Below are 27,002 nucleotides of genomic sequence, written 5' to 3'. Positions count from 1 at the left end.
CTGGTAGTTCTGAGTCCTTTATTAGGAAGTGGAACACGTGGTCTCACAAATAAGTCGCAGAGTGGTAAGCGGAAGTACTGCAGCCCAAGCTCTACTCACGACCTGAGTTCGATCCCGGCGGAAGCCGGGTTCAGGTAGGCGGCTCAAGGTTGACTCAGCCTTCCATCCTTCCAAGCTGGTAAAATGAGTACCCAGCTTCCTGGGGGTAAAATGTAGATGATTGGGGAAGGCAATGGCAAAGCACCCCGTAAAAAGTCTGCCAGGAAAACACTGAGATGCAACATCCCCCCATGGGTCAGTAATGACTCGGTGCTTGCACAGGGGACTACCTTTACTTTTATTCACAGAAGGATGATTTACCATTGTTTGAGAGCACGGGAACAAATCTGTGGCAAGGATCATGCTTGGACTGTTTGCCTCTATCATTTCTGTAGGGGGATCTCCCCCGAACCCCAATATTGGGAGACCCCCAAATTTAGATTGCATCCCAAAAGACCCAAGGCTGAGAGTTTGGCAAGCAAGGGAGGTTTATTAGAGTGAACACCCAAATAAACTGATGCACATGAGATATCTCTGAAAATGCCACTACCTTATATACTTTATTACAAACAAATATCAAAAGAGAAAGTTATCTACTTGAAGCTACAGACATGCAAAATGTATACAGTTCTCAAGCAATAAAGAAAGGCACTCCAGTCTGCAAAGTGTTACATTTGACACCCTTTTGGCATACATCGTTAACGATCTACGTACCATCTAAGAGACAAAAGGGAGACACAGGGGAGTTAAGAAACATCAAAGTCTAAACATCTGGATAGTTGGAGACCATTTCCTGCTGTACATCATAACGAACTGGCACATCCCCTTATCCTGCTGACACTTGCTAAATTAGCAATTTTAACTAGACCAGTCTATGCTAGGTAAAAGCAAGGTTGAAAGGAGGGAGGCAGCTGAGGATCATCCCATCGTGCACGAGGTGAACCAAAGTTTAAGATTCTACTGCTCAGAATCTGTTGGCTACCAAGGCATGGCTTCACACTATCAAATATTGGTTGAGACTCCATTTTAATTCGGACCCCCCTAGTTATACGTACCATTTATTATCTGAATTTGCCAACTCTAGTTGGTCAGCCTGTATTGAAGCTAAAATAAGTTCCTTGAACTTGTCTATAGAATCTTTATCCCTGCTATCTGAGTCTGGCCAAGCTACAAGTGACGAATGACACTTGAATGGCAAGTGGATCGAGTGGAGGGCAAGTGAACAGGGAGAAATACACTTGCCGTTCAAGTGTCATTCGTCACTTGTAGCTTGGCCCCGAGGCCTTCTCAAAAATAAAACCCAGTCTTTTGGGATTAGAGTTACAAACTCTCTATAGTTCTGCTAATAGAACTTGTTCTCCCCTAAACTTGGGGATTGTCCCTAATGTAAGTCTCCCAGCAGTATACCTTTACCAACCCCTGGCCCCCAATTTACATAGAGCCTTTTCTCTGGCCAGATTGAATATTCTTCCTTCAGCCATTTTATCTGGTAGATTTCACGGGATTCCTTATTATAGCAGGTGTTGTCCTTGTTTGATGGACTGTGTTGAAACTGTCTCCCATGTTCTTCTCCAGTGCTCTTTTTATCTGGCGCCATGCCGGGATCTTCTACATCCTATTTTAGCCCAACTTTCAGAGTTTTCTGATGATTTTAAGGTCCAGTTCCTGCTTGACAACCCAGATGGGGAAATAACTGAAATAGTAGCAAAGTTTCTCTACAGTGCCATGGCTATACACCCTGACAAGTAATATTCTATACTGATTTTGCTGTACTGCTGCCCTGTTCCTATCTGTAATTTTTATCTCATTCTGTATGGACTCATTTCTGTATTTAAAATCGTATCTTTTTATAAATGCCAATAAAGGCTTGCTTGTGTGTGCGATTCTACTGCAGCAGAATACATACGATGGCAATGACTTATAACGCCCCTAACCATTTCCCTTTCCATAAATAGTAAAGAGTCCAGTAGCACCTTTAAGACTAACCAACTTTATTGGAGCATAAGCTTTCGAAAACCACAGCTCTCTGATGAAGACAGCTTTGGTTTTTGAAAGCTTATGCTCCAATAAAGTTGGTTAGTCTTAAAGGTGTTGCTGGACTCTATCTTGCAACAACAGACAAACACGGCTAACCCCTCTGGATCCTTTCTACGTCTGTAAGAAGCCCTTTAATCCTGCCAATACCTTTGTCTGCCATTCCCTTCACTTTCTGATTTTTCTCGCATCCCATGTACCCCTCTGATATGCCTTAGCTTAAATATTTGTATTTGATTTTCTCTTTGGTCATATTTGGTTCCATACTGAGTCACATTTGGCTCCAGGCGATTGCAAACACCTGAGATAATGCTTGTTTTGTATATCTAATAGATGTGAGATGTGCAAAACGGTTGCTGCTTATTGTCTTTTAAAAAAGAAGGAAGGGCAGAAGGAGAAAAATGGTTTCGTTCTCCTTCTGATCAGTGAAGAAAGTTTAGAGGTAAAATTATACCAGCGGGGGGTGTGGTTTGCTGATTTTAGACACTTTTATCCCCTCAAGCATCAAAGCAAACTTGTTTTTTCAGTCTAATACTGTTCTAGAGGGGAGGGCAGTAGGACGAAAAAAATCATCAGGTAGTAAAAGACAAAGGACGCGGAATGTGCATGAGTTAAGAGAACTGACAACCTGACTACTAGGACACTAAAGAATTGCTCAAGAGACAAGATGAAGGTTTTTCTCTCTACGCTGCTGGCTGCTTTTGTCTATGCTGAGCTCGGTAAGGCCTCTTTGAACAAAACAAATCCTTTTATATTTGGGTTGGAACAAAAAAATCGTTTGGGGCACTGCTTTGAATCTAGTTTCATGAGAATGGTAGCTTGTTTAAAAAGAATATTTGTAGCCACTGAGTTTGCAAAGAAAGGGTTCAGAAATGGAGAATTATTCGATGAGTTGGCGACCGGACAGGGAGACGTTTCTTCACAGGTCCCAGAATGGTCCCCCCCCCCAACTCTATATTTCTCTCCCCTACTGCTCGTCCATTAGGTTTAGATGGTGTGGGGATATTTGTAAACCGGAGTGCCTGACAATGTCAGAGGGAGGCAATGGTAAACCACCTCTGTTTGCTCTTGTCTTGAAAACCTTCTGGAATTGCCATAAATCAGATGTGGCTTGACAGCATTATATGTGCATGTGCATGCATGCATACATGCACGCACATACCTACTCTGATATGTACAGTTGGGACAGAATATTTAATCCCGCTGTGGGAAGCAATACGTAACTGCCGCTGCAAAACAGAATGGATTCACCAAATTCAGCGAGACTGCTTTATTAAGCCAAATAGCATTTGAACAAAGCATGGTAAAGCTAATTCACATGTAGTGTAAGTCACTGAGATTCCTTAATGTCTCATGGATCCCTTGGTTACAAGCAGTTTGAGAGCCAGTTTGGTGTAGTGGTTAAGAGCGTGGGACTCTAATCTGGAGAGCCGGGTTTGATTCCCCACTCCTCCGCTTGAAGCCAGCTGGGAGACCCTGGGAGTCACAGCTCTCTGGAGCTCTCTCAGCCCCACCCACCTCACAGGGTGTTTTGTTGTGGGGATAATAATGACATACTTTGTAAACCGCTCTGAGTGGGCATTAAGTTGTCCTGAAGGGCGGTATATAAATTGAATGTTGTTGTTGTTGTTGTTGTTGTTGTATGTGCTATGAGCCAGAAGGGTGAACTGTTTATCCATTGAGATGTTATGAAACAATATGAAAGGTCTGTCTGTGATTTGGAAGCATGGCCCCAAACGATGCACATGTAAGTATGCATGCTAGCCCTAACATATTCATTGTGGCAGGACTGTGTGGTGTAGTGGTTAGAGTGTTGCAAAAGATCTGGGAAGCCCAAGTTCAAACCTCTCTTCTGCCAGGCACATCAGGCACCCTCAGACTAATCTACCTGCTGTGAGGGTAAAATGGAGGAGAAGAGAATAATGTAAGCCACTTTGGGTCCCCATTGGGGAGAAATGTGGGGTATAAAATAATGAACGAACCAACGAGCGAATGAATGAACAAACGAATGAACGAATGAGCAAGTGAACAAACGAACGAACAAGCGAACGAAAGAAAGACTGCAGCAGTTGGTTGGGTGAAGTACAGAGGCCTAACTGTCAAATAAATGAGGTCCAAAGTAGGCATGATGTAGCAGCCACAAGTGGCTCCAACTCGTTCATGTTCAAAGCATGCTTAGAGAGTCTTATCTAAATGTGGAAAGGGGCCTAGGATAGAGTGAGAGGAAGTGAAGCTTCCCTGCGGTGTCACCTGGCACTCCATCGCTCCAGGCACTTCTCTCTCCACAACATCTCAGAGCTAGGCGAAGGCAAAGAGAGAAAGTATGAAGTAGTAGTAGGAGTGTTGGACTAGGATCTGGGAGACCCAGATTCAAATCCCCACTCTGCTCATGGAAAGTTGCTGGGTGACCTTGGGCCAGTCATACCCTCTCAGCTGTATCTACCTCACGTGGTTTGTTGTGAGGAAAAAATGGAGGAGAGAATTATGGAAGCTGGCATCTGGTGTCATCTGGCACGCCATCGCTCCAGGCACTTCTCTCTCCACAACATCTCAGAGCTAGGCGAAGGTAAAGAGAGACAGTATGGAGTAGGAGGAGGAGTGTTGGACTAGGATCTGGGAGACCCAGGTTCAAATCCCCACTCTGCTCATGGGAAGTTGCTGGGTGACCTTGGGCCAGTCATACCCTCTCAGCTGTATCTACCTCACGTGGTTTGTTGTGAGGAAAAAATGGAGGAGAGAATTATGGAAGCTACCTTGGGTCCCCATTGGGAAGAAAGGCAGGGTATACATGAAGAGAATAAAATAAATAAAGGGAGATGTTGTGGAGAAGAAAGGCAGAAGAGACCCCTCTCCTCTCACCTATGTGCCCCTTTTCATGTTCAAATAAGAGATGTTGTGGAGAAGAAAGGCAGAAGAGACCCCTCTCCTCTCACCTACGTGCCCCTTTTCATGTTCAAATAAGAGCAGGATGGGTGAACAAATAAACATGGCTCCTATATACTACCTGTTGTTTTAAGTATGACCGGACTGGGTAGTTCTATGTTGTCTAATGTCAGTCCTAGAATTGCTTACACTCTATTTCAGCATTTCTTCAACTCAGTATTGGATTTCTGCTAATGTTCTGTCTTTGTAAACTTGCATTTATTTACCCTATGGCATTATTTGTTAAAATGTCCTTGATACTGTGCTGATCTTGCACTATGTAATCCGCCCTGAGTCTCACTGAGAAAGATGGACTATAAAGGACATAAATAAAATAAAATTTAAAAAAAGTTGGCCACAGGAGGGTAAAATATGAGGCAGGACATCCATGGTTTGTTCCACCTCAGGGCCAATCAAGAGGCACAGGTTTTTAAAGAGTTGGGTCTGGGGAACAGCAGCTTTGAGGAATAGCTGTAAAAAATAAAGGAGTGCCTTAAAGGTTTCAGAATGTCTTCGTGGGACGAGGAGGGGCTCCTCTCTCTACCATCTAAAGAGTAGGGGAGGGAAGTTTCCCCCCTTTTTTCCTGCTCCATTTAGAGTATCCTATGCACATGTAGCAGTAAAAACGGGGGGGGGGACTCCTCCCATAGTATTGTGACATGGGGAAACAGCTTGAGGGAGGCATCCCAGCGGAGGCATTCTGAGGCCATTTGAGCTTTCCATTATTTTTTAATAGCCATTTACTTTTCAACTGCTGTGTCCAGGGTCTGAGGCTCAGCCCCCAAACTTGCCAAGAGGAAAGGTGGGGGATGGCCGGGAGGCAGCTACTCAGCCACCCCAACAGACCAGGCCCCAAACTTGCCAGCAGCAGAGGGAGGTAGAGAGCCTCAGCCTCAGAAAGTCAAATGGGGCAGGTGGAGTCCAGCCAGCCCCACCCTCCAGTGGGAGGCTAGGAGCTCAGGCAGAGAGAGTGAGGGTAACCAGGAGGGGACTAGCCCAGAGGGAGAAGGCAAAGGAAACAGGGACAGCCAGCCAGCCAGCAATCTTACCGGCAGTAGAGGAAAGGTAGTACAGGGCCACACCCCAACCTGCAGCCAGAACCAGGTGGGGCTGAGAGCAAAGCAGCCACAAGTAGGGCTGCCTGAGGCAATTAGCAAAAAAAGCCCAGCAGCCAGCAAAGGAGGTACAGGTGTGGCTGCCCAAGGCAGCCAGCAAAGCACCAACAGGTGTGGCTGCCTAAGACAGCCAGGGCTGTGGCTAGGGTGCTGGGGGCATGGCTGGCAGGTGGAGCCAGGAATGGGTGAAGGGATATAAGGGAAGTCCACCCACAGGGCGTGGTGGGTTGTGTAGGAACAAGGAGGAGGTTAGGAGAAGGAGTTGGTGCAAGCAGGTGAAGGAGAGGGAGTATGACAGACCAGGAAGGGAGTTGGAGGACCGGCCAGAGGCAGGCAGGGCGGAGGACTGGACAAGAGGGAGCGAGGGTGATGTATACCCCCTGGCCATAAACTCAATGCCAGAATGGTGTCTGCAGGCTACTGCCCATAAACTTTTGACAACTAGTAGGACAGCAGGAGCTGAGAGGTCCCAGCCTAGTTGGGGTAACAGTGCTGCCCAAAGACCCACAACAGGTGCTAGTACATCTGGTGCAGCCATGCCTGGACCCAGACCTGACATGCTGTACAGCTGCAGAAACTCAAGTTAACCCAGCTCTTTAAAAACCTGCAAGTCTAGAGAGACCCTCAGTCATTAACTCACGAGGATCATAATTATATGACAGTTAAAGTGATGTGGGTCTGGCAGTCCAATTCTCTGCCAAACACCTGCCAAGTAGTAGTGGGGGGAGATACAATCAAAGTAGCAGGGAGTGGAGGAAGGGTGTGTAACACTTCTCTGTAGAATGCCCACTTAAAGGCAACTTAAGACATTTCTTTTTAGTATGTCCTTTACTTGATTTATAGCTTGGCTGGTTTTAATTGCTGTGCTAGGTTATAATGCTTTATTTATTAGCACTTTGGGTACATTATATGGAAAAGTAGCGCGCGCACACATATATTGTGTTATTTGTATTTATTTAAAGCCTTTATTCTTTGTATTGTTGGCACCATAAGCTCTGGAGGGGGCTTCCAAACAACTAAAAACACAAGTAACGTCATTTCATAACAAACCCATCACAGCATTGTAAAATAAGAAGCCAACTGTAAAAGAATGAAAGCGAAGTTGTTAAACAATAAAATATACAGAGCAAACTTAAAAGCACTTTGAAAGATGCCTGCAGCCACAGAGGAGAGTCAGTAAAATTCTGCCAGGGAGGGAGAAAAAATAACAAAAACCCTGGGAGGAATAGTCCAGTAGCACCTTTAAGAGTAACCAACTTTATTGTAGCCTAAGCTTATGAGAACCGCAGCTCTCTTGCAGGAGTTCTTTCGGTATCCTGGGCCATTTCCAGATGGCTTACCTGCCTCCGGAACGTCGCGCCATCTTGCGGGGAAAACGTGAAATATTGTCTTTTCTCACACGAGTTTTGCGTGACATCGCGCAAAACTCGCGCGAGAAAACATGATATTTCACGTTTTCCCCGCAAGATGGTGCGACGTTCTGGAGGCAGGTAAGCCGTCTGGAAACGGCCCAAGTCGTAGGTCCTCTAGAGGTTTTAATGGAATCACCGCCAGCACTTTGAGTTATGTCCAGAAACAAAATGGAAGCCAGGGCAGACCTTTCCAGGAATAATTTTCCAGAAGATGTGTTCCTTATACTTCACTTCCAGCCGGTGTTCTTGCTGTTGCGTTTTGCAAGAAGTGGATGAGGTGGGGGTTAGGCTTGCAAGCCTCCAATGGGGCCTGGAGTTCTGTTGAAATGGCACTGGATCTCTAGATTACAGTGATCAGTTCCTATGGAGAAAATGGCAGCTTTGGAGAACTGGAGAGTAGATTCTGAGATGAAAGTGAGATTCTGCCCTCCCCAGGCTCCACCCCGAAATCTCTGGGAATTTCCCAAAATGAAGTACCCATCTCAGCTCTCAAATATCTCCAGCCCAGAAAGAGGACTGCTAAGGAAAGCTAGTTTGGGACTTATGGAAAAGTATTGGTGGTGAAGACTCATTATTAAAAACTACCTGCGTTGTTTCTGGATTTCGTCTCTGCAAACATGAGCACTAGTCATGTATTTTTGTCACTAAACAACCTCCTTTTTTGTCAATTAGAGGTATTGTGTGTTCTTTATTGTAATAAGAACCACAAAGAGATTTGTTTTCTAACATTTTTGCCAGAGATATCTGGTTTAGTTTGCTGATGTTCAGATCAGGGAATAGAATGCTCCTTCAAGTAATTGGATGGAGGATTAAGGGCCAAGCTACACATGACGAATGACACTTGAACGGCAAGTGTATTTCTCCCTGTTCACTTGCCCTCCACTCAATCCACTTGCCGTTCAAGTGTCATTCGTCATGTGTAGCTTGGCCCTCAGTCACTTCTGTTCCATTTCATGGTTAACCCATAGAAGTTATTGTCACAAAATTGCAGCTGAGATTCCCTTGGTTTTTCTCTGCCTTGACTTCCAAACTGGAACACACACATACCCATCCTGGTTTTCTGGGTTTTTTTGGAACATCTACAGTATTTCTAGCTCTAATCATCCTCTTTCCAGGAATTCTACATCCTCAATATACTCTTTCCAAAACTTGCTTCATTGCAATCTTTTTGGAAAGAACACAGCCCAAGCCTGTTAGCATGTTGTATGGAAGGAACAGGGGGTGCTTTCCAGCCGCAATGATCCTGCCCATATGTGCCATTTATCCATTGTCACCCCGTCACAGTTACCATCTTTCCAACTTTTTTTTCTGCTGTGATTTTTTTTAAAAAAGTAATTTTTGTATCTTGCATCTATGAGGCGAGTTGTGTATCTGTAGAATGAGTTCTGGTTGGGTCGAGTGCTTTTGTTAACATGGATGTAATGCCAATAAAGGTTGCTGAATTTGAAAAAGTAATTGCTATTGTGCTTTAATGATCTATCGCCAACGTATCTATTACCATTTTGAAGTTTTGTTCCTCTGAACACCCAGTTTTTATTTTTTAAAATGGTCTTCACTTATTTTTGTTACGGAGATTTAAAAGAAAAGGTGTGACTTGCTATGTCCCCATTGCCTGGAAAAGAATGGGGAGGGAAAGCTGTAAGATGGCTAGAGGAATACGAATGTATGTTGATATTGCAGTTCAGGACTATAGGACTTTAAAGTCTATGAGCACTAATCTATTTCTAATTTTAATTGAACTGACATAGTGCATACATGGGGAAAAGAACAAAAGTGTTGGTGAGATGGGCACGAACCGAAATAGGAACCAAAGTTTGTCATGAACCAGACCATTTTTTGGTTCGCAAACTGGTGGTTCGTTGGAGGGCATTTCTGATGAACCACGACGAACCACTGTGATTTTAAGGCCAGTTTGTTTAGTTCGTTTTTCAGTTCATCCCTGCAGAAAGCCTGGCGCTGATCAATCAGTCCCCACTCCTCCACTTGAAGCCAGCTGGGTGACCTTGGGTCAGTCACAGCTTCTAGGAGCTCTCTCAAGCCCACCCACCTCACGGCATGTTTTGTTGTGGGGATAATAATAACATACTTTGTAAACCGCTCTAAGTGGGCGTTAAGTTGTCCTGAAGGGCAGTATATAAATCAAATATTATTATTAATGTTGTTAGTTTCCTAGGGGGAAACTAATGGGCTTTCGGTAGACCTTCTGCTGCCCCAGATGTATTCACAAACCAAACGAACCAGTTCGCGAACCGGGCAATTTCATGCTTGTTCATGGTTCGTGAAATGCGATGAACCATGAACTGCAATGAACCACCATTTTCCCGGTTCGCACCCATCTCTAGTGACGACCAACACACCCTTGAGAGCCAATGCATAGTCGCTGCAGAGCATGTGTAGAAAAGTCTGAAAAAAAAGAGGAAGGTGTGCAGAAAATTCCTACATGTGAAAGGTCTGTCACGTATGCACGTACCTCTTCATTTGATGCAACTATTAAAGCAATATGGAGAATCCTCCATGTCTTTGACCTGCATGGCTTTTTAATGTGCTGTTTAGATACAGAACTTCTATGGGTATTGTATTTTTGACTATGAAGGAACAATTTACCTATCTCTCTCTATCATGCCCTATTTCTAAGCTGCCCACAGACTGATCCGATCTTGATTTATCATCCATCTTCCATTTTCTGCAAAATGAACTATTTAATTGGGTTACTTTGACAAAAAAACAAGATATTGTTTATTCTACAACACTTGACATGTTGTGTTACATAAAAGTGTGATGGTACGCTTTGATGCAGAAGCAGCTCTGAAATCACACTTTTTGAACTTTCTTACTGTTTACAGCTGGTATATTACATTTTTGGTTTGATAGGCTATTTTTTGCTTTTTCATAAGTTAACTTTCCCCTTCTGCATTCCCCTTCTGAGTTTGCCTAAAGTGGGGTATAATGTATGCAAAGGTTGTCTGGAATCACCAACACAGATTCTAGCTAAGCTTTTGTGGACTATAGCTCATTTCATCAGTTGCATGTAGGGGACCCTAACTAGTGTGAGTTTGTGTATGTACAAACACACACACACACACATTATGAAGCAAAAATGGTAAACTGTAAGGGTAAATGGGAAGGGAAGGTAGAATCTGTCTAAGCGAAACACCTCAGCGGTGTTCATCAAGTGTAGGGAGACACAATGTTAGCCGGAAAGTGTAGTTTAAAAAAGACAGAGCAGGCAGAGATTGCTCCTCAGAGGGTTTGTTAATTTAATCTCTGCCTCCCAAAGATGCTGTCAATTTCACCTCTTCAGTCTAAAACTGTATGGGATGGCAACCAGAGGGCAGCGAGGAATGGAAATGGCTGGAGCTGCCTTCCAGAGCCAGGCTCGGACCTGAAAAGGTTATCATGGGCTGAAGTTTCCCTTCTGGCATTTCACAGCCCCTCCATACAGCCCGCTGCCAAGCGCAAGAGTGCTCTCGGGGTTGCATGATGATGTCACTTTCAGGAATGTGTCATTGTTGTGCCACCCCAGGAGCACGCCCAGGAGGTCCATTCCCATACTTTCCTTTCCCACAAGCTAGGTAAGTGGAGGCAGAGGGAGTGGAGGGTAAAAGCGGGGATCCCCCACCCCTACTGGGGGAACAGGACCCCTAGAGGGAAAGGAGAAACCAGGAAGGGGTGGAAAGAAGAAGAGGTACTTGGGAGGGAGGAAAGATGATAAGTCCGGTGTTTGGAAGAGGGGGAATCTCCCCATGATATTCAGCCCCCCCCCACTTGTCAGTCCTAATAAGCACAAATAATTGGAAACCAATCAGAAGATAGATCACTAGAGGCAAAAGACCAGGCGAAAGCAACTGAAAGGTGTAATGGTAGTTAGGTCTATAATTGCAACAGATAAGAAGACTTCTGCATTCCTCTCTTTCGAATGGGTGCATGATGACATAACCTGGTACAGACTGGCAGGGCTTGCCTCAGAGACCCACATCATGACACAGGACTCTGAGCCAGACTGATTGTCACGTCAGTTCTCCTGCAGTCAAGGGGGATCTTTGTTAACCCAGACTAAGTTGGGACGGGGCTGGCTTAAACTTTCTCTCCAAGCCTGTTCTTAGCCAATTGTCTTAAAAATTCAGATTTTAGGGCACCTGGATGGGAAATTAAATCCTGTCCATCTTGTCATCTCGGATTGCTTGACCAAAAGGCAAAGTGAAACAGAATCATAGAATCATTGGGTTGGAAGGGGGCTCCAAGGTCATCTAGTCCAACCCTCTGCACAATGCAGGAAATTCACAACTACCTCCCCCCCGCCACACACACTTCCAGTGACCCCTGCTCCATGGCCAAAAGACAGCAAAAAACCTCCAGGATCCCTGGCCAAACTGGCCTGGAGAAAATTGCTTCTTGACCCCGAAGTGGTGATCGGCATTACCTTGGACATATAAGAAGGGGCCATGATAACTAAGCATCGATGTAACCAGGGCCGGCGCGTCCATTGAGGCAGTGCTGGCAGCTGCCTCAAACACTGACTGGGGGTGGGGGCACGCACTGCAGGGCTGGCAGTGGTAGTGCTGGTGGCTGAATGGGACGGCTGGGAAGCCACTCCTGCGCGCCACCCCATCTGCCTGCCATGCCTGGCCCGCAGGTGCCTGGCCAGGAGCATGTGCTGGCGGTGGCAGCGCGGGGCAACTAAGCAGGCAGCCTCCCAGCCCTCCCACTCAGTTGCCCCGTGCTGCCGCTGCAGCCGCCACTGCCAGCACACAGTTGCAGGCCAGCCAGGTGTGGCAGGTGGCCGGGGCGGTGCGGGGCAACTGAGTAGGAGGCTGGGAGGCCACCTGCATGCCGTCACACTGCCTGCCTCACCAATGGGGTGGCCGGCTCGCAGCGGCACACCCTGCATGATGATGACATGCGCAGTGACATCATCACGCAGCCCGGGCATGTATGTGGGGGCAGCAACACCCCTGGGTGCAGGTATCTGGCCTCAGGTGCCAGAAAACCTGGCACCGTTCCTGGATGTAACCCTTCCTGCCCACCCTCTCATGATCTGCCTAGATTCACAGAATCGGCATTGCTGTCAGATGGCCGTCTAGCCTTACTTAAAAACCTCCAAAGAAGGAGAACAAGGTTTCCATTTCCTTGCATTAGCCCCAAATAACCATAAACTTGCCTCTCCCTTCCTAGGGTGCAACTGTAGGACTTCTATTACCCATCTCTACAGATGCAAGAGGCACCTTTCATCCTCTCACTACAAGGCGTATACACTTTATTCATTGTTTGGAGCAATTTTAGGCTGCTTTTGTTCCTGGAAGGAACCAAAGCACCTTACAAAAAAGCAAAAAGGTTGCCAATTACAAAAAAACAGATCCAAAAAACAAAACAAAAAAGAACAAAACCAAACCTGGATGGTCCAGGTCAGGTAAGCTGTCTTTCATTAGTCCCAGGTTACAAGCCCGGTCTATGAACCAAAGGCCAAGTTTGCATTCAAGAGTCACTTCTCTTACCCTGCATAGATTAAATACCTGCAGAAATAGTGGAGTATGTATTGTCGAAGTAGTAGTGGAGTGTTTTTTTATTATGTTTTTTATTATTTTTCCCGATAAAAAAGAAAATAGATATAAGATAAAAGGAGCAATAAAGTTTTCAGTACAATTTCAGTAGGCTTGCTTATATCAACATTATAGTTCTCCAAGTCTTTTAATTAATCTCAATAGAATTATAACTAAGTTCTGATATTTCATACATTATTGCCATCTTGTTGGATTCTGTTCTGTACATTTATTATTTATCCATTCATAAAAGGGATTCCAAGGTGTAAAAACGTCTTCTTCCACTTGCCCATTCAATATAGAGGTTAATTTGTCCATTTCTGCAGTTTCCATGATCTTCTCTATTAGTTCCTCCTGTTTGGGTATTGCTTGTCGTTTCCAGTAGGATGCAAATAAAATTCTAGCTGCAGTTATTACATAATTGGTAAAATGCATCTGTTCTTTATGTCCAGCATACAATTTAACAAAAAACTCTCTGGTTTGAGAGCGATTGAAATTTGTAACACAGTTTGTATCAAGTCATGCACCATTATCCAATACTTATGCACCTCCTTACAGGACCACCACATGTGAAAAAAATGCCCCTATATGTTTCCCATATTTCCAACATTTAGTTGACACATTTTTATACATTTTGGCTAATCTATCTGGTGTTAAAGTAGTGGAGTATTGAAGGGCCTCAGGTGCCTGTTGTCAAAGTGGGCACTAGTCCATGAAACTTTATATTAGATTAAACCTTGTAATTATTTAAAATGCCACTATATTCCTCTATGTGGAGGGAAGGCGGCATGGTGTAGTCCAATTTTGTCAGATCTTTGTAGCTGAGCAGGGTCAGTACTTGGATGGGAGACCACCAAGGAAGACTCTACAGAGGCAGGCATTGGCAAACCACCTCTGCTTCTCACTTGCCTTGACATCCCTTTGTGGGGTTGCCATAAGTCAGTTGTGACTTGATGGCACTTCACACACACATATTCCTGTCTATTTTTATTCCTGCATATTTTAACTTCTGGCAGGAATGTGGTTATGGCTGACATCTTCTTGTAGAAATTCTACCATCTGCAGACATCTTGTAGCAAGGACCGCTATGTGCACCTGACCATGTTGGCTGTAGTTAGGGTTGCCAGCCTCCGGGTGGTGGCTGGAGATCTCCTGGAATTACAACTGATCTCCAGGCCACAGAGATTAGTTCCCCTGGAGAAAATGGCTGCTTTGGAGGGTGGATGTTATGGCATTACACTCTGCTGTGAACCTTTACCTTCCCAACCCTGCTCTTTGTAGGCTCCACCCCACGAATCTCCAGGAATTTCCCAAACTGGAGCTGGCAACCCTAAATAGTCCAGGAAAGCTTGTGCTTATGATAAAACCTTGTTAGACTTCGGTTTATATTGCTGCAGCAGAATAAAATGACTACCTGCGTGGAAATATAACCATATGCTAATAGAACATTTCTCCCCTTTCTTGCAGCCCAAGCTTTGCAGTGTTATTCTTGCAATGAGCCTGTCAGCGCGGACAAATGCCTAACGGTGGCCAACTGTTCAAAGAATGACACCATGTGCAAGACAACAATGTACTCCCGTGAAGAAGGTGAGAGTCTTGACAACCGAGGAGGTCCCCGGTAGGGATGCTAGGTCCTCTTACCCTCCTGGTGGGAGGAAGGAGACACAGCAGTCACCTTTCTTGTGGCTCTCATGCCTGTGCGAAGTGTACGCTCCAGGGCTGAGCGAGGATATCACTTCTGGGAAGCGATGCCATCGCTCAGGGCATCGTGCCACCCCTGGGAGTGCTCTCATGCTCTGCAGCTGGTCAATTTTGGCCTGTTTGGGGCCTACTCAGGCCCATTTGGGGTTAAATTGACCTGCTGCGAAGCCCAGAGCACCTGGGCTCTGCAGTGGGCCAAATTGGGCTCATTTGGGGCCAAATCAGCCCACAGCGGAGCACAGGAGCATGCCCTGGGAGGCGTGTTCCCCTATCTTTTCCCCTCACTGGCCAGGTAAGTGGTAGCGGGGGTGGAGTGTTATAGTTGGGGATCCCCCACCCCCAGTGGAGAACTGGCAACTCTACCCATTGGTGATGTGGTTTACCTAAGCCAAAGAGTTTGCAAATTTTATCAGTGCAGATTTGCCCAGGGAGGAAAGAAACTGACCAAGGTTGCCCACCGTGTATAACCCACCAACTCAGGGCCTGTTGGTGGTTCCTGGTCCTCGGGCTGTTTGACTTTCTTTGACCAGAGGGAGGGATTTCACAGATGTGGTTCCCTCCGTCTGGAATGCATTAACAGAGAAGACTTGCCCCCTCTGGGATTTGGCGAAATTCCAGAGGGCCTACAAAGCAGAGATGATTCAAATATTTTTAATGCCTTGGCTCTATATGATTTGTTTATTCCAGACAATGGGCGTAAGTAGGATTTAGTGATGGCGCTGTTAATGGAATCATAGAGTTGGAAGGGGCATCCAAGGTCATCTAGTACAGCCCCCGCACAATGCAGGAAATTCACAACTACCCCCCCCCCCCGCACACCCCGAGTGACCCCTGCTCCATGCCCAGAAGATGGCAAAACACTGCCAGGATCCCTAGCCAAACTGGTCTGGAGAAAATTGCTATCTGCCCTCAAAGTGGCGATCGGCATTACCTAGGATGTATAAGAAGGGGCCACGAGAACTAAGCACTGATGTAACCCTTCCTGCCCTCCCCCTCATGGTCTGCCTAGGTTCACAGAATCAGCATTGCTGTCAGCTGGCAATTTAGCCTTTGATTAATTTTTATTATTTTGATAGTGTAGCTTGTATGTATATTGTAAACCAACATGAGCACAACATATGAAGCGATACCACATGTCCTTAAAGGGACGGCCCACTCACTGAACACTGGTGACTTTCCCCCTTGACTCCAGATGTCTCCATTTGCAAAATGGTTGCAGGTTGGTTGTTGTGGGTTTTCTGGGCTGTATTGCCGTGGTCTTGGCATTGTAGTTCCTGACGTTTCGCCAGCAGCTGTGGCTGGCATCTTCAGAGGTGTAGCACCAAAAGACAGAGATCTCTCAGAGATCTCACTGAGAGATCTCTGTCTTTTGGTGCTACACCTCTGAAGATGCCAGCCACAGCTGCTGGTGAAACGTCAGGAACTACAATGCCAAGACCACGGCAATACAGCCCGGAAAACCCACAACAACCATCGTTCTCCGGCCGTGAAAGCCTTTGACAATACATGGTTGCAGGTTGTTTGACTTCTGTTTTTTCAGCACCTTTTCTGGGAATGTACTTTCCACATTTTTTTCGGCACCTTTTCTGGGAATGCACTTTCCTTGGTCCCTGAAAAGGCACTAAAAATATGGAAGCCAAACTGCTCACAACCATTTTGCAAATGAAGATATCACCAGCATTCCGTGAGTGAGCTGGCCCTATAACGATGTGTGGAAATGGTCATGACGGAGAGGTGGTATATAAGTCTAATTAACTAACTAACTAAGGGCCAAAGCATGCACTCAAGACGGCCTACTAGAACATAGTATACTATTCTGCAGGATTAATCTATTTTCTTTTTGCTCATTGTTTTCATAGTGTATCCTTTCATCGGCGATTCCACTGTCACCCGATCTTGTTCTCCAATATGCATCCCGTCCGATGTGTACGGGATCGGTTTGACACGCCCGGTTACATGTTGCACCAGCGACCTCTGCAACCATGATGGTGCAGCCAGTGTACAAATCAGCTACATCACGGTGGGAACTTCAGCTGCTTCCGTTTTCATCCTTCTCCGGACTGGACTGTGATGGAGAGGGAAAAAACAGCTCCTCTGAAGGTACCTGGCTGATGAAGACTCCAGCAGGCTGGTGGTCCCCAACCCCTCCTAGAAAGACATGTAGAATGTGTGTTCCTTCCAGCCATTGCAGGCTCCTGTACTCATCACCAGGGGAAGAAACTGGAAACGCTTGTTCAGAAAATTATCTACTCCTAGTTGCAAAGCAAATCAGAAATCGGATCCTTGCTGGTATGAACAATCAGTTGGATTTCTACGCTTTTGCTTCATCTGCATTCAGCTCATTTTCTCAGATTCTGTGGCTCTGCCATAAACGTTAGCATTAAGTATATTTTAAAACTTAATCGTAAGGATACTGTGAGTTAAATCTAACATGACCACAGATAGATATAAAATTCTCGACCCGAGCTTGAGTGGCTGGGAGGGTACATTTTGCCAGGACCCAGAGGTCCAGGGAGGCTGGCTGAGGCTGCAACCCCAATTGTCATGATTATTCTGGAAGATATTTATGGAAACTTGTTTCACTGTATCTGTGGATTCTACCTATAGAAGGGTGTCACATCTTGTGAGATTTGCTGGAGTCAATGAGAAAGTGTGGTGGAGAAGAACAGATAATATTCTGAAGAGTGGTGGCTGGCCCTTCCATAGAACAGAGTGATAGTGCTTGTGCAGTTATGAAGAGGACTTGCAGTTTTGGAGACAGGGCAAAGGAAACTGAAGCTGAAGGAAATGTTTGTCGAAAGCTGCTGGCATTCTACTATGGGACAAGAACAACTAAACCATCCAGCGATTTTGTATATGATATGAGAAGTTGAAAGAAAAAAAGAAGATTTTTGGGAGACAGAATCATAGGATTGGAAGGTACCTCCAAGGTCATCTAGTTCAACCCCATGCACAATGCAGGAAATTCATAAATATCTCCCCCTCCCAACACGCACACACACAGTGACTCCTGCTCCATGTCCAGAAGATGGCAAAACACCGTCAGGATCCCTAGGCAAACTGGCCTGGGGAAAATTGCTTACTGACCCCAAAGTGGCAATCGGCATTAACCTTGGCATGTAAGAAGGGACCATGGGAACTAAGCACTGATGTAACCCTTCCCGCTCTTCCTCACATGATCTGCCTAGGTTCACAGGATTCTGCATTTTAAATGGACAGAAAAATAAACCTTTAATGTAAATTGGTCTGTTTATAAAACAGTTGCAATCGTATTGGTCCATTAGAATTAAAGGGAAAAATATCAAAACAAAAGCAATAACTGAGTAATACCTTAAGACTAACCAAAATGTTACAAACAGACTGCAAAAAAGAAAAGTGAGGTGTTGGGGAATAGTAGAAAAGCCCCATTGTGGGCCATGGTACAATTTTAGAAATGTAGAAAATGTAATTTCAAAATTAAAAACGAAATTCCTTTCATGACTCATAACGTTGTCTGTATTTATGTCTGAAAATGTGGTGTGTGTGTGTGTGGGGAATAAACAGGGTGGCACATTTGAATTGGGACCAAGAAATTATACTTAGGCTCCTATAATTTTAAGTTATGACAAGATAATAGACTTTATTTCACTTCCATAAAGTAAATTTGCTTTACCTTCTGCAATTCCATGTCAAAGACAATGGAGTTAGCCTAGGTTGCCAGGTGTCCGCTATGATGGAAGATCGCCTATCGGCAACCCACTACTTAAAGTGGCAATAGGAGAAAAATAAATGTGGCCATTGGGTCAAAGGCATCATGCCACTTGCAAGAGAAACCTGGAAGTGATGAAATCGAAAAGAGTCTAGTAGCACCTTTAAGATTAACCAACTTTACTATAGCTTAAGCTTTTGAGAACCACAGCTCTCTTTATCACATTCTTGAATGCTGAAGATGCATCTGACGAAGAGAACTGTGATTCTCGAAAGCTTCTGCTACAGTAAAGTTGGTCAGTCTTAAAGGTGCTACTGGACTCTTTTCGATTTTGCTACTACAGACTAACACGGCTAACTCCTCTGGATCTGGAAGTGATGGCAGCCCTGCTTTGATGTCCCCACATTTTTTGGTTATGAAAATTTGCGTCCATTTTTCTTCAATATTTCTCCCACGTGTTTTTATGGTGTATGTTTAGCAGTGCTTCTTGCTAGTATATTGTTACTGCTAATTTTTCTCTACTTGATAACATATTTTCAAATATCTTTTTAATCTGTTTTATAACCACGTAAACACTTTACTGTCTGTCTTTCACAGAATCATAGGGTTGGAAGGGACCGCCAGGGTCATCTAGTCCAACCCCCTGCACAAATTCACACACCCCCAGTGACCCCTGCTCCATGTCCAGGAGATGGCAAAACACTGTCAGGATCCCTAGCCGAACTGGCCTGGGGAAAATTGCTCCCTGACCCCAAAGTGGCGATTGGCATTACCTTGGGCATGTAAGAAGGGGCCTCGAGAACTAAGCACTGATGTAACCCTTCCTGCCCTCCCTCTCATGATCTGCCCAGGTTCACAGAATCAGCATTGCTGTCAGATGGCCATCTAGCCTCTGCTTTAAAAAACCTCCAAAGAAGGTGAGCCCACCACCTCCTGAGGAAGCCTGTGCCACTGAGGGACTGCTCTAACTATCAGGAAGTTGGTTGTTGTGGGTTTTCCGGGCTGTATTGCCGTGGTCTTGGCATTGTAGTTCCTGACGTTTCGCCAGCAGCTGTGGCTGGCATCTTCAGAGGTGTAGCAGCAAAAGACAGAGATCTCTCAGTGTCACTGTCTTTTGGTGCTACACCTCTGAACATGCCAGCCACAGCTGCTGGCGAAACGTCAGGAACTACAATGCCAAGACCACGGCAAAAACCCACGGCAAAAACCCGGAAAACCCACAACAACCATAGTTCTCTGGCCGTGAAAGCCTTCGACAATATATCAGGAAGTTCTTCCTAATGTTTAGCCGAAAACTCTTGATTTAGTTTAATTAAAAGATGGAGTCTTTAATGGAGTATCCGTAGCATCTAGTAATTGAGTTGGGTTAAAGCAAATGTTGTTTCTCCCCTTCCTCAATGTGGTTTCTTTTTTTTTTAAGTTTTAAATTTTATTTGAAACAAAGTAAACAGTAAGACAGTAAAGAATGCATAAAATAGCATAAGCAAAATATATAATACACAAAGACAACAGAAGCAGAATATATAATAGCATATTATACTACAAACTATTTCTCCTACTTACATACACACATCAATTTACATTCAAAATTTTAAAATGTTAATTTTATGGTTGATCTACCTTAGTAATAGCTATTCTTAGTTTTTCTTAATTTTCAACGACATAGTAAAAAAATCTTTCCTTTTTTGAAATTCTAAGATTGGTCAATGACTTCTCTGTCTTTTGAGACTGGAATGGGAACGTTCTTTTTATACATATTTTTCTTGCATTGAGTTCTCTTTCCTGTACATTTTTCATGTTTGCTCGGTGTTCCTTTTCTTCAATGCAACCATAGCTGTCAAGAATTTTCTCACACAAAGCATACCACAGTTTTGGTTAGTGGCTTCCCCTCTAAACAGTCACTTTCACCCGTTACCGGCTGCCAGTTCTGAACTCAACCCACCCACCCCTTTCACTGCGACGGCTTTTAACTGTTTCTACAGTCCAGTTTCTTAGGAAGAGGGTTTTTTTGGCCCCTTTTTTGTTTTTTAAAACTAAGCCAGATTTGTTTGCATACCCAGGGAATTGGTCTAGTGTTCAGAAACACCTGCTTTGGCTGTGGTTATCCTGTTTCATTGCTCTACTAACTGGCATGCGGCCAACAAGATTGAATCTTTTCAAATATCTTTTTAGTCTGTTGTTTTATAACCACTTAAACATTTTAATGGAGTATTCGTAGCATCCAGTAACTGAGTCTGGTTAAAGCAAATGGTGTTCCGCCCCCCTCCTCAATGATGTTTTTTTTTTTTTGAGTTTTAAATTTTATTTGAAACGAAAAACATACTCTATATACCATTTTAAGAGTCTGCAAACTGCAGGCTTCCCCATCATGCTCTGAAACAGGTGGGAAACCATTTTGTCCCCCGTGCTGGGAAAAAAATGTAAAATCTACTTGTGAAGATGTTGGTGTGACAGTGAGCAAAGAGGGGAGGGGCCGATGAGGATTATATTTGCCCAGCCAAGCCAGTGGTACTGCCAGCATCTCAGAGATTGGCCTTGAGCTTGGTGAGTAGCTATGCAGATTGACAAAGTAATGACAAGTAGGAGTGTGCACTTCAGGTTTCTGATTTGGGTTTTTAACATGAATCAGGCCCAATTTGGAAAGATTCGGGATTCCCAAATCAAAGATTTGGGAATCCCGAAACAAAGTTCCCTGAAGTGATTCGTATTGCTTTGGGAAGCTTTGGGTAAAGCAGCAGCAGCCACAGCACTTTTCTAGCTGTTTGCATTTGTAAACATCCAGAAAAGTTTCAAACTTCCCCTCCCATCGGGTGAAAACAGCGGTGGGGCGGGAAGTTTGAAATTTGAAAGCGACACTTCTCTGACTGCTTGCAAGCGGCAAGAAAAGTGTTGCTTTGAGCTTTGGTGTGCTCCGTAAAGGTTCCCGAATCTTTACGGAGCACACCGAAGCCGCTTAAACACCCATATCTTTTTTGGGTTCATACCCCTAATGACAAGCATAAGCCCTGCCCGATATCTTCTCTTGTACCATAGGCCCCGGCAGTGTTGCCGCTGCCTTGGTTGCTTGCTGAAGATTTGCCAAGTAAAATGGTTTGGTGCACTCTATCGGCAAGTGTGCCTATTCTTATCCAACAGCCTCCCCGCATACTGCACTGGCATTTTAAAGGGAAATGCTGGGAGAATTAAACCAAGAATCTGAGAGGAAACCTTCTAAATATGTGCTCTCCCATTGGGTTTTACTGAATCCTCCCTTTGGGCTTACAGTCAGTGCTGGAATTTGGCTGCCATTTTCAAAAGCTCCGTAAAGCTTCCTGAATCTTGTGCCAAAGTTCTGCAAAGTCCTAATTGTGCAAAATCTGCAGCTTCTGGGAATGTATTCGATTTAACATCTTTTATTCTGCACCTGTGTTTTCTGCTCTGGATATGCCACAGTTTTAATCTGATGAAGAGTCCAGTAGCACCTTTGAGAATAACCAACTTTTATAGTAGCATAAGCTTTCGAGAACCACAGCTCTCTTTGTCAGATGCATGGAGGATGAAGTGAGCTGTGATTTATAATTGGATGAAGTGAGCTGTGATTTATAAACACTTATGCTGGATTATATTTTGTTAGTCTTTAAAGTGTCACCAGTCTCGTTTTTTATTATATCTCATGGACGGTGGGGGGTGGGGGAGGCGGAAAGAGAGGGCAATGTTTTTTGACCAGCAGAAGAGGATGTCTCCTATCTAAGGATGGTATTAGTGAGAGCGCATGTCTCATGAAAAATAAGAACATACTCCACAAATGTTTTTCATATTAACCCTTTAATGTCTTTAAACGGATCTAACATACATGTACCAAGTCTCACATAGAAACACTTACATCCAAGAAAACTGGGTTTTCAGGGCCACATTAGACACGATAGTGGCACTTACTTCATCCTCAATTCCATAGAAAGAGGGGGGACAGGTCCATACAAAAGAGGCACGTGGGCAAGAAATGCAGAACCCCTCCCACTCTTCCAATCACCGACCTTATCTTCACTCCCTAAATTCTATTTTTATTTCTCAGCTGAACTCCGGTACCCAAAATGAGGTCAGCAAGGGAGGGACGACTGGAAGAAAGGGGCTGGGGGAGGCAAGTCACAGCAGGGTAAGTACTTTGCACCTGGGGCCGGGGGCAGCTTCAGGGATGTTGCCGCCCCCACTGCATGTGACGTCATCATGCAGCATGCCGCTGTGAGCCGGCCCCATTGGCGTGGCAGGCAGCCTGTATGGCGTGTAGGTGGCCTCCCAGCCCTCCTGCTCAGTTGCCCCACGCCACCCCGGCTACCTGCCGCGTCTGGCACCTGTGTGCAGATGGCGGCGGCAGCACAGGGCAACTGAGCGGGAGGGCTGGGAGGCTGCCAGCTCAGATTGCCCTGCGCTGCTGCATGCACTCCCGGCTGGGTGCAGCAGCTGTGGGCCAGGTGTGGCAGGCAGCTGGGGTGGCACGCAGGCGGCTTCCCAGTCCTCCCACTCAGCCGCCAGCATTGCCTCCACCAGCTCCGCAACGTGCCCCCTCGGCCCCGGCACCCCCTCCAGCGCCTCAGCGCTCAAGGTGGCTGCTGGCCCCGTGTGCGCACTCCTCTCTAACTAACCAGCAGCGTGCACTAGGTGGAAAAGCTACCATAATAGGACCGGCCTCTAAACTGAAAATATTAACAGACGAGTCACTGTAGCTCAACATAACACATTCATGTCTGTAGGCTGCTTATTCAACAAACTAAAATTAAATAGTTTATATAATTTTCTTTCCCTAGTAATGTGGTAACTTTAAATCCAGAGGACAAGTAGATTTCTCCTTCACAAAACAACTAAGACTTAAAAGCCCGCCAGGTCATCAGGGATTTAGAGCTCGAGTGGTCACCACCAGAGAACGGCCTGAACTGGCTCATGGTTAAAAAGAACGGCACTGCCCAGCATGGCCAAATTTATGTCAGGCTAAATGAATTCCAAAACATTTGGGACCTATGCCATCCCCTCCGTGGCTAGCTTTGCTGTTGATGTTGTTTGGGACTTTTGTCTTCACTACAGTGGAAGAGTAGAGGCCTGTTACAGTTCTCTGGAAGAGCCTTTATGGTCCACCACAGATGAAGCAGGGGTGAGGGAAGAGGAACTACTGGTCTTTGCTGTTTTTCTGCATGTTGCTCTCTGCCCTCAGTCTCTGGCTGCTGGCTTCGTTGTACTTGAGCCAATGCTTGACCTCTTCGGGAAGCTCAGGTGATTCCACCTGCAACACAACCAAAACTCGGGTTATTATATTGATGTAAAATCCAGAGGAGTTAGCCGTATTAGTCTGTAATTGCAAAATAGTCAAGAGTCCAGTAGCACCTTTAAGACTAACTAACTTGATTGTAGTATAAGCTTTCGAGAACTTTCGAGATGTCATGCATGTGACGAAGAGAGCTGTGGTTCCCGAAAGCTTATGCTACAATCAAGTTGGTTAGTCTTAAAGGTGCTACTGGACTCTTGACTATATCGACCCAAAACATTTTTATCCCACCTTTCCTTCTAATTAGGGCTCTGAAGGCAGCAAGTAGGAAAAACAAATTAGAAACCAACTTTAAAAACAATACATGCACACCCATATATACAGAAAAATAAACACAGGACGGAGGATCAGTAAGAGAATGCCAATCCAAAGAAAAAGGTCATCATCTTTAGATGGAAGATAATGTGAGAGGGGACACATACGAATCGGCCTGGGGAGGGAATGCCATAGTTTTAGTGGCATAGATGACGGCGGCACCCTGAAAATGGGAATTAATGGTCCTTAAAGTATGCTTGTCCCAAGATATATGGGTCTTGGGATCAGCATGGGTCTTGGCCAGCACCTAGAATTGCATCTCGAAGCAAACTGGAAACCAGTGTAAATGGAGCAAGACTGGCCTGATATGGTCCCTGTGACTCATTCCGCTCTGCACTCTTCCTGCAGCGCCAAGTACCAATTATAAAAAGTAATTGTAGTTTATAGGACACTAAATTGCAGTTTATAGGATGCTATAAAGATGTCATGATAAACCATGGTTTGTTTGAAATGCAGTTTATTTGCACGGCTTTGTGATTAATCTGCCAGATATACCTAACAGACCACAGTTGGTTCCTAAAGCCCAGTCAGCCTGCTGCTTGCCTCCTTTTCCACCCCCAATCAAAATCCCTGGTGTGATTCCAAGTTGTTTGCTGGCAAAGCATCACTATATTTGCAGTAGAAAAGAGCAAGAGTCCAGTAGCACCTGTAAGACTAACAAAATTGGTGAGCTTTCGGGAGTCACAGCTCACTTCTTCAGATACCCCATCTGAAGAAATTTTGTTAGTCTTATAAGTGCTACTGGTTTTTAGTCTTGTGTTAGTCTTGTAAGTGCTGTAGTCTTTTGTATTTGCTTGTATTTTATGTGTGTGCTGTTTGTTCTTTTAAGAGTTTTACTCCGTAGCCCTTTTCACTCTGCTTACCGGGACTCGCAACAATGCAGAACATCACGCCACAAACGTGGAAAATCGCATTTTCTCGCGCGAGATTTGTGCGATGTCATGCAAATCTTGCACGAAAAAACGCGATTTTCCACGTTTGTAGCGTGATGTTCCACGTCGTTGCAAGTCCCGGTAAGCAGTGTGAAAAGGGCCATTGTTTAAAAAATAAAAAAACTGGGATTGGACATAACAAGAAGCCACAGCTAGTACTACCTGAAGTTAATTTAATAGCACCTAACAAACTAAAATTTTGTTGGACAACCTACAGCTGAAAGAATCAGAGCTCAGAAACAGTAATTTATCATGATGTCAGAACACAATAAATATAATTATATGGTACGTCATTAAAAAAAACTTGTATTGAATCAGGGTGGATTTGATTTAAATTGAATCGATTTAAATCATGATTTAAATCATGATTTAAATCACTAGTCAATAGGACTAGATTCAAATCATGGTTTTCTACATAAAGACTCCTCATGTTTAGCTTCTTGTGCAGATCTGTTCTACTCCCAACAATCTTCTATTAATTGAATTTTTTGAAACTTAGCACTTAAGGGGTTGGTTCTGTGTAGAAAGATTTGCAAAGGAACAATGGGATTAAGGTCTTTTTCTCAACTGTGTAATGTTTATTTTATAACCTTTTTGCTGTGAAGAAGAGGCACGTGATCTCTGCAGACACAAATTCACAGTTTTGAGTACTGTGAAACCAAGCATTTGTGATAATATCTTCAAAATAGAAAGATTGCCCAATAATCTTACAGAAACCACTGGAAGAGCATGACATTGTGAATGGATTAATGGAATTCATTTACCAAAAAATTTAAACATTGCATGAATATACAGCCTCGTGCTACATTATTAAAAACTAATTCTTATTTCATGATGATAATAACCGTTGGACTATAATGTATCTTAAATATAAAACTATCTTTAGATAGAGTTTTCCTCGAAAAACATTTTATTTAAAAAATCTGATTTAAATAAAAAAATCAAATTTAAATTTTAAAAATTCATTAAAAAATCATTGATTTTTATCTACCCTGTACTGAATACAGTATCTCACATAGCAGACTGAATACAAGGCCAGCATTATTGTAATTTGTGGGAACATGCATGAGATGGGTTTCCAAACAAATCTGTATTTCATAAAAACCTTTCGTTGGGTATCAAATTCAATTAATAGCTTTATCTTAAAAACCTTGCCTTTAAAGAAAACATTATCTATTCCAGTTTCAAATGGCTTTTAATTTCTCTGTACAGGCTTGGTTGTATCTGCTGCTTTGTAAAAGCTGATTTTTTCTGCTTTTAGTTTTGCTGGTTGATTCTTGTTTTTATACTAATGAAGCCTATATAAATATTAATCTGATGAAGAGAGTTGTGGTTCTCGAAAGCTTATGCTACAATACAGTTGGTTAGTCTTAAAGGTGCTACTGGACTCTTTACTATTTTGCTAATGCGGCTAACTCCTTCAGAATAATGTAATGGTTAAAGCCTTGTGCTAGGACCTGGGACATGCTAAGTTTAAACCTTCACTTTGTCTTGAAAATCTCTGACTGACTCGGCCAGGCACAAACTCTAAGCTTAACTTCCCTCCCAGGTTTGCTGTGAGGATAAAATGGGGAACGGGAGAACCATGGATGGCACCCCGAGTTCCTTGGAGCACGAAATAAAATGAATTAGAAAGAATTCACTACAAAAAGGGAAGCATTAAGGTTCTGGATATGTCAACAGCAGCAGCCTGCAGAGAGAGATGACCGTCCGATATGGTTTCTTCTGACTCCCTTTTTTTGAGGGAAAAATGTCTCAAAAGTTGGAGCTTCTGCATGGTTGAGTGCCTGCCCCACATATTGCGTCACCTGAACGGTGGAGAGTAGGGCTGTATGCCTGTTCTACTACTTGAGACAGGGTGTCACCAGTGTGATAAACTTCACTTCATTCCTTAATATGCAGGGAAAGTGTTTGGGCGGGAATGACGGTACAAGCTTGGAAAGAACTGGAGAAGTGGATCGGGAGATCTAAACTCTGTCATCCTGGATCTCTGCCACCTCAAGCGGTAGAGAAT

At 44.3% G+C, this 27,002-nt stretch overlaps 2 protein-coding genes across 4 annotated transcripts in view; one reads left to right on the top strand and one right to left on the bottom strand.

The window, feature by feature from the left end:
* The first annotated feature begins 2,626 nt into the window (after nucleotides 1–2,626).
* LOC129333694 (ly6/PLAUR domain-containing protein 2-like) lies at nucleotides 2,627–18,174 on the top strand. The gene is made up of 3 exons (XM_054985527.1): nucleotides 2,627–2,792; nucleotides 14,527–14,646; nucleotides 16,620–18,174. Exons 1-3 carry the CDS (start codon nucleotides 2,741–2,743, stop codon nucleotides 16,829–16,831), a joined length of 384 nt encoding a protein of 127 aa, XP_054841502.1. The 5' UTR covers nucleotides 2,627–2,740; the 3' UTR covers nucleotides 16,832–18,174.
* Nucleotides 18,175–22,864: 4,690 nt separating this feature from the next.
* THEM6 (thioesterase superfamily member 6) overlaps nucleotides 22,865–27,002 on the bottom strand; it is a 33,125-nt gene continuing 28,987 nt past the window's right edge. For all 3 annotated transcript variants that reach the window (XM_054985118.1, XM_054985117.1, XM_054985120.1), the window contains exon 2: nucleotides 22,865–23,699. In XM_054985118.1, coding sequence (XP_054841093.1) covers nucleotides 23,586–23,699 — 114 coding nt within the window. In that variant the 3' untranslated portion in view covers nucleotides 22,865–23,585. The remainder of the gene's footprint in view (nucleotides 23,700–27,002) is intronic.

Source organism: Eublepharis macularius, chromosome 7 (assembly GCF_028583425.1).
Source record: "Eublepharis macularius isolate TG4126 chromosome 7, MPM_Emac_v1.0, whole genome shotgun sequence".
NCBI lineage: Eukaryota > Metazoa > Chordata > Lepidosauria > Squamata > Eublepharidae > Eublepharis > Eublepharis macularius.
The sequence above is the reverse complement of the archived record's forward strand: the minus strand, read 5'-3'. Positions and strand labels throughout refer to the sequence as shown.